The sequence below is a fragment of the Sinocyclocheilus rhinocerous genome, unplaced genomic scaffold (assembly GCF_001515625.1).
Source record: "Sinocyclocheilus rhinocerous isolate Xijiao unplaced genomic scaffold, SAMN03320098_v1.1 scaffold3459, whole genome shotgun sequence".
In the NCBI taxonomy this organism is placed as follows: domain Eukaryota; kingdom Metazoa; phylum Chordata; class Actinopteri; order Cypriniformes; family Cyprinidae; genus Sinocyclocheilus; species Sinocyclocheilus rhinocerous.
Genome location: NW_015641455.1, coordinates 12,102 through 20,032, shown reverse-complemented (window position 1 = coordinate 20,032; position 7,931 = coordinate 12,102). Strand labels below are relative to the sequence as shown.

The following is a 7,931-nucleotide window of genomic DNA, read 5'->3' as shown; positions in this document are numbered from 1 at the left end:
AACGCTAACATAAACAAACGGTCAGTGAAGACGAAGAAGAGGATGACGTGTTCTCCCGGCGCCTATTTATACTATAGTCGCACCGGTAGTGACGTCATAGGCTGTCGCCGGCCAATGTTATTGTCATTTTTAGATATATGCTTCAGACACCGGTCACACTGAAGGTGTTCCCCATAGTGACCCCTAGAGGACGCAGTTCGAAGTTCCCTTGAAAGGGAACTATTCGTTCCTTTATTGATAGGCTTCACATTAAAAGCACCACGGGGGCATTATAGGGATCTGTTATGCTTAATCTATTCAGTTTTGCTATGTACAGGTCTGTCTTTTGAATTAAAGTACGCAGTGAACTCTGTTGCCTTGAAACTCATGCTGGCGCCATTCATTTCATATTCGCTCCCGGCTATTCCTGCCTGCCAGCATGGTGGTGTAAACAGAATGGGTCATGTGACGTCCGGAGCTCTATATCACACACCCTAGTTCACTTAAATTAGAACTTATTTTAAGTAGTCTAATAAATGTTAAAATTGATAGCTCTTGTAAAGATGAATGGCTAATCAATAGTTAAAAACTAGGGGGAAACATTAATAGAGAGATCAGTAGTATTGGGTATCAGTGATAGTGGCCTTCAGTCATAAAAAAAAGATGGCAGTATACAAATATTAAAAATACTGTCTTTATGTTGTTTCTACATTAATTTGAAGATTGAAAGTGAAATTATTGCAATGTAAAAATATTTGTAAAAACTTTAATGTTATGTGGAATTAATCGTGATTAATTCCAGAACAAATGTGAAATTAATTTGTTATTTTTTTTAATCGATTGACAGCACTAATAAATACATACAAATTAGGGCTGCACGATAAATCGAAATGGAATCGAGATCACGATTCAACAGAAGCTGCGATTGTCATGCGTATCTTTCAGTGAAGCACGGTTCTGTGATCAGCAGTAAATCTCCATCCAAATGCCAGAGGGCGCTCTCGCGCTGAAACTCCAAATACGCCTCGCAGAAGAAACCCAGAAAATGCCTATCGCTGCTTTGGAGTAAAAATGTGTTATTAAATGTGGTATTTTCACATGCTTTCAGATGGAGCAGCATTTACTTCACAGCCGTAGTGCACTGAGAAGCTATGCAAACAGCTGTCATTATCGCGAACGATTTCTTCGATCTGCTGCGATTTTTTTTGCGTAACTTGTCAGTGAACTATGGCTATGTGTAGTAAATTCTGTTCCATCTGAAAGCACGTGATGATGATTTCCTGCTGATTACAGAACCGGCTTTTTTAACAAAATGCGCATGACGATCGCATTTGATTAATCGTGCAGCCCTAATACAAATACAAACATATATTACTTTTACTCTCTGCATATACATTGGATTGATTTTAATAACTTCAGTGTACTTGAATTGTGCACAAAACACCAAACACTAGGAATATACAAGTATCGGACCGGGACTCGATATTAGGGATGGGCGATATCTTATCGTTTGCGATATACCGGTAAAAATTCTCCACACGATAATAATTCGTCTTCCCACCATAATAACGATAAAGTCTAGTTGTTGACATATTTCTGTGTGCGACTGTGTGGAGTGACGTGAAAGGCGGATGTGAAATTGAGCAGCTCCTTCTACAATCTGGAACAGGTTTGGATAGGGCTGTACAGTGAAGCGGATGTGAAATTGAGCAGCTCCTTCTACAATCTGGAACAGGTTTGGATAGGGCTGTACAGTGCGACAAAAATCGGTCTGAGCCTTGAGTAAATGTACTACAGTAGCACGTGTGCAATACAGTTTTACATGTGTATGAGTCGTTTACACACCTGTTGTCCAACAAAGATATTTTAATTTATTGACATGCTTTTTCTCCATATTAACTTCATAACAGTCGAGTGTTTGAAATAACTTATTTTTGTGATCAGACGTGGTTTCGTATCACAGAATAAGGCAGAAATCATACTATTTTATAGCATTATATACAGTGATAAAGGCTATGTCGATTAGCATTGCATTATAAATATACTCTATCCTTATAAAAAATACCCAAGATTGATTGAAGAACACAGATACCATATATTTTGTGCAGTCGCATGTTTACTGTCTTCAGGTGTCCTCAGTTAAAATTTCTCTATCTGCGTTTTATTCAGCTACAGCGATCACTGGATACCTTTGTCCATATTAGGGATTTCCTGGAGCGTTACTTCTACTATGCATATGTGGAGTTTCTGCGCAAGGGCGCCCTCCGGCTTCCAGTATGAATTAAACAGTCATTACATTACGTGTGTACTCAGTAATGCTCACAACACCCTATTTTGGGTAAAAATAGGAAAGATAATACTTTTCTCTAAAGAAACAGGATTCCCTAAATTATCGTCATTGATATCGTTATCGCAATAAATATCAGAAATTATCGTGATACATTTTTAAGCCCATATCGCCCATCCCTACTCGATATTGGCAGATACTCAATATTCAATGACTTGGATCGGATTGGGAGCACAAAAAACCCGATCGGGACATCCCTAGTTATATACATAACAATTGTAATCTGTACTGGAGTCCATATTAACAATATCAAAGACCACTGTTTCAAGAACACATGTTTGAAAACATCTCTGTCACTTAAGTAAACTTGGTGCCCTGAGGTTCCCGAGACCCTTTGCTGATCCTATAGAAACATCCTCTGGTGTGACACCTGTCTGAAGCCTATACAAAATCAAGTCAATTTATTGGCAGATTGTGCTAGCATTGTCGCTTCACTGACCAAGTAGACTGAGGAGTATGGCCGCCTATGCAGCATCTCTTTGCAAATAATATTTTAAAATATGCACACATTCACTCTTATTTGTATGCCCAAAGCCTCGTGCACACTGGGACGATTATTGCGCGCGCTTATCGCCACTGTTTTTCAACTAGCATTGTCGCTTCACTGACCAAGTAGACTGAGGAGTATGGCCGCCTATGCAGCATCTCTTTGCAAATAATATTTTAAAATATGCACACATTCACTCTTATTTGTATGCCCAAGGCCTCGTGCACACTGGGACGATTATCGCGCGCGCTTATCGCCACTGTTTTTCAACGCGTCTTGTGTGTTCATACCCAAGCGATTTTCACTGGCGATGAGCCGTCTTTGTGTTCAGACACCAATGAGACCAGCAGCTCTACATTCATCATGCCTCGATGCTTCTTCTTCGTCTACTTACTTCCTCTTCATTGTTAGGTATCAATGTGTGCTCTGCAAGACGTTTTGTGCTTGAGTGCCACCAAGTCGTGTTTTACGGTAACTTCAGCAGCTCCAGGCACGTGAACAAAAGCACCAATCTAATTGGTTGGGCAGTTTTTAATGTGGCGCGTCAAACCAAAAAAAGGAGCCCGAGGCGTTTTTTTCAAAAATAAAGCTTTTACGCCTGGCGTTTTGCACGCGGGTGTGCACACTCACATTGGCACCCTTTGTTTAGTCACGAGGTATTAAACGTCGGCGATAATCGCGCGCGATATTCGTCCCGGTGTGCACAAGCCTTAATATGTTGAAAAAGCAAAACTTTTCTTGTATCATCACTTTCAGTTAGGAATTACATGAATCATATAAATTATATATAGTCTGTGCTGTCAAATATTGACATCAGCACAGACTAATAAATGTAGTGACATCCATGGTTTAAAAATATAACACCTGGGAACCAGGTGAAGAACTCTGAAACTCTTAAGCTTTGCCCCCCAAAGTGAATCAGATGTGGTGGTGGATAAAACAAAAATAATTCCAAAAGAGATTGGTTCGCAAGCTTCTGAACTTGGACAGAAATCCTCATGTTCAAACTCCATCAGAGACATATTAAACAAGTGATCATGAGAACTTTACGAGGACACAGAGCCACACACTTATAGAATTAGGGATACACCGAAATGAAAATTCTTGGCTGAAGCCGAACAAAATGAAACACTGGGCCGAATACCGAACACGTTTTTTCGCAGTTTTTCCCCCATGTATTTTGGCTAGGGCTGCTCCGATTGATCGGCTACCGATCATTATCGGCCGATAATCACGTTGGGATGATCAATCGGCGGTCTCTAAAAGGCAGATCTCATAAAACCGATCTCAAGCTGATGACGCTCCCGTGAGAGGTTTGGCATGACATGCTGCGGCACCGTCTCAGTCTCTGTCCGGCGCGGGTGAAATAATTATAATGCTGAAGGTGAGGTACTCACCTTCATATTTCTTCATTAAATAACTTACAAAGTAATTTGAAAACCTCGTGTGAGACGTAATTTCACAAACCGCGTGAGTGATTTAACAGATTAAAGCGTTCACAGCATTCACACTGCACACGGCAGTGCGTTCAGGAGCGGTGCGTCTAGTGCAGAGATCGTTTCCGCACCCTAGTCTATTTTTGCTGTTCGAACACGGTTTTTCGAGTTTATTTTCCCCATGTATTTTGCCAATTTTTTTTCACCATTGCATAAATTAAATAGCCAAAATGTGCTTTTTACTATTTTGTCTTGCTTTTCAAAGAATAATCAATAACAAAACAACAATTTAAAAATATTTACCTAACACTGAACATTTTTTAACATTCTAGCAGACATTATACCAACAAAGCACAATTTAACTTAAAATTAATAAGTTAGTAAAATAATATTTTTTGGCCATTTTCGAGACCCCCTTGTAATAACGATTTCAATGCAAAAGGAAAGGCAGTAGAGCTGACTATTACTGTCACTGGTAAGTTTGTGATAACGTAAGAAAAGTAGTTTAAATATTGCTTGCTGAGCAGAAGATAATTATTTTAAAACATTAGAAAATATTGCAGATCCCAATTTGAACACTATGTGTGAATGTTATAATAAATGTATTACAGTTGTTGTAATTATTATTATCATTATTATTGTCTTTTTTATTTTATTTTACAGAACAACAGTAAAATTACAATACTAACATTTTTGAATGTTGATGGAGTTCTTGCTTTTTCTCAGCTTTTATTTTGGCAGAAACTCGAAGGAAGAGTGCTTCTTTTTGTTGACAACAGCAGATTTATAAATGATGTTTGTCACACGTATCGCATTGTCACATGCCTTTAAAAAATAATAAAAATGTTACTGAGCAACTGACGAGTAAGACCGTTTCAGCGCAGATTTTCCTCACGCTTTGGACTTTGTGCGGCGCTGTCAGAATAGATATGCAATTCATGCATGTATTACAAAACATTCTGCAGTTTATTTACTAATCGTTTAAGCCATTTCGCGATTTCAATCATCATACAGTAACCAGCAACAACCATCCCTTCCTTTTCTCATCGGAGAAATGTGATGAAGAACTAAACAGTCTCTCGCTGTAGGTGCTTATAATGATTTTTGCATCTTTCTCTGACAGTTTTAAATATCTCCACACTACCGACATGTTTGCTGCATTAGTGCGCGCCTCTATTTGATTGCGTCACATCATTGTTCGGTACAATTTATTCGGTCTTTTCGCGAACAATTTCGGTTGCCTAACATTCAGTGCATCCCTATACAGAATGCCATTGAATCCAATCAGAACAGTGAAGACAACTTGATGTAAGCCTCTAAATATGAAGAGAAAACTTCTAAAATCCACTAGATGAATAGTTTTTTATAGAAGCGTCTGTGCACGCAGGTCTTTATGGGGTGTCAGTCAAGTGATGCCTCAGTGGGCAGTATCTGAAAATAAATTGGCATGATTCTATACAGGCTTTAGATAATCGTCAAACCAGAGGGTGTCGAAGTGAACCTAGGGAACACCTTTCACACCAACCAAATCAACAAAACTCTGACCTCAAACAGAATTCATTCTACACCAATATCTTTATTTTTATCCATTTAATCAATTTATCAAAAAATGCATTGCAATTTATATATACCTTTGCAGCAGAGGGTCTTTTCTTTGGGTCCCACTGGAGGAGATCTCTCATGAGGTCTAAAGCCTCATTGGTGGCATTGGGGATGAGAGTTTTGAGTGGTGTAGGAACACACTGGGGGAAGCGGAAGTTCATCGCAGCAGCAAGCTGATAACCCTCTGGCCAGTCTGACTGCAGGGGAAAATAGCATTTACTATCAAGCACTTTTTACCCATGACACTAAATACTGTAATAGATAAGAACCAAATCAAATACATCATAAACTGATCAAAGACAATTCATTGTTAAAGTCAAATGTAGAGGGGGATGTACGGGAGATATTTTCTAACAAACGTGAGTACAAAGTTTTCAATAATTTAACTAAGGATGAACAAAGTGCTCTGTTGGATTTAAGAAAAGATAAGACTATTATAGTCAAACCAGCAGATAAGGGTGGTTCCATTGTAGTAATGATTTTTGCTAACTATGACCTAGAAGTAGAAAGACAAATGATAGTGTCTTTTATAAGAAACTGAGTCCTCATCCCAACAATGTTTTTAAGAACAAAATTCAGGAATGCCTACGACAATTTGTGGATGTTGGTGAGATTACAAAACAGGAGTTTGATTTTATGAAGGTTGATTACCCAATTACACCAGTCATCTATATACTTCCCAAAATACATAAAGACCTTACTAATCATCCAGGAAGACCGATTATATCTAGAATTGGGTCTCTTACTGAGAAACTTTCAACATGTGTGGATTTTTTCTTAAAGCCTGTTGTATTTACATTGCTCTCCTTTGCAAAAGACTCTATAGTCATGATAAAAATTTAAAAAACTATTGATTTACCTGATGAAATATTGTTTGTAACATTCGATGTTGAGTCTTTATATACCAACATTCCACACGAAGGAGGGATTGAGGCAATAGAAGTCTTTCTTAGAGACCCATATCAAAATAAAAAAATCCCAGTGTTAATAGCATTAAATCATTAGCTAAAACGGTTGACAAAAATTTATTCAGATACAATGATGATTTCTTTCTTCAGATTAAGGGTACCATGGCTCCAAATTATGTAAATTTGTATGTGGGCCTCTTTGAACAGAAATGTATTTTTGATTGAGTTTTTGTGCTTTTGCCTTTATACACCCCTACAATGGATTTGAAATAAAACAATCAAGATGTGATTGAAGTGCAGACTTTAAAGAGCAGGTCATATGGGTTTTCGAACCTCGTCATTTTACGAGGACTGCTTCTCTAATCTTGCCTTTTATCTTCGTTGGCTTCTAATCTTCTTTATTCGGACCAACAAGCGTCTCCGAACCACAACCTGTAAGTACGATGGACACATTATGTGTACATTTTTAATTGAGTGCTCAAAATATCTAGTTTTTTTTTTTGTGCTAATATGTGATGAATATACCTAGTGCAGCTTTAGGTTTCCAGGTAAAGCACAATATTACTGTTTTACTGAAATAGTTCTGATAATTCGCTGTGAACCCACTATTTCCTAAGAATGTGTCGATTACATAAAGAGACATGCAGGATTCATATTTAAATGGTATTTTTGCAGCTTAATATTTACAGATACCAGTCAATATTGCGATTTGATTTAAGTGTAATGACCTACTTTTGATTTATTCACCCAAACTTTGACCAATTCCGTGACATTCCGCGTTATACAGTAAATTCTATTTTTATGACTGGATTCCGCAATGCCGTCCGCATTTTCCGCATCGCAAAAATCATAGGGCCATAATTAAAATGGGTTCTATTGTCGCGTCGCACTACGAAGCTCGCGTCCAGTGTAGACACGGTGTGAGTTTTTTTTAATGGCTTAGTTTTAGCCCTGCTTGTTTTTAATGTTTTTATTAAATATCTGTATTGATCATATCATCGCATTATTTACTGCCATCTGCCATGCGAGCCACACATTAAAGCTTGGCGAGCCGCACAATGAGTAACGCTACTTGACTTCATCTTAATAAAAAAAAATATATATATATATATTATTTTATTTATTCCTTCCCTTTTCTAGCTTGTACTTATTTGAACAATGCCTAAAACTTA

General features: G+C 37.9%; 1 protein-coding gene across 1 annotated transcript in view; it reads right to left on the bottom strand.

Annotated features, from left to right (window-relative positions):
* The window catches only part of LOC107754992 (serine/threonine-protein kinase MAK-like), a gene marked incomplete at its 5' end in the record, with an annotated part of 48,901 nt that overhangs the window by 31,308 nt on the left and 9,662 nt on the right, over positions 1-7,931 (bottom strand). The window contains one exon of the mRNA XM_016571637.1: positions 5,881-6,048. Within this exon, the coding sequence (XP_016427123.1) occupies positions 5,881-6,048 (168 nt within the window). The remainder of the gene's footprint in view (positions 1-5,880; positions 6,049-7,931) is intronic.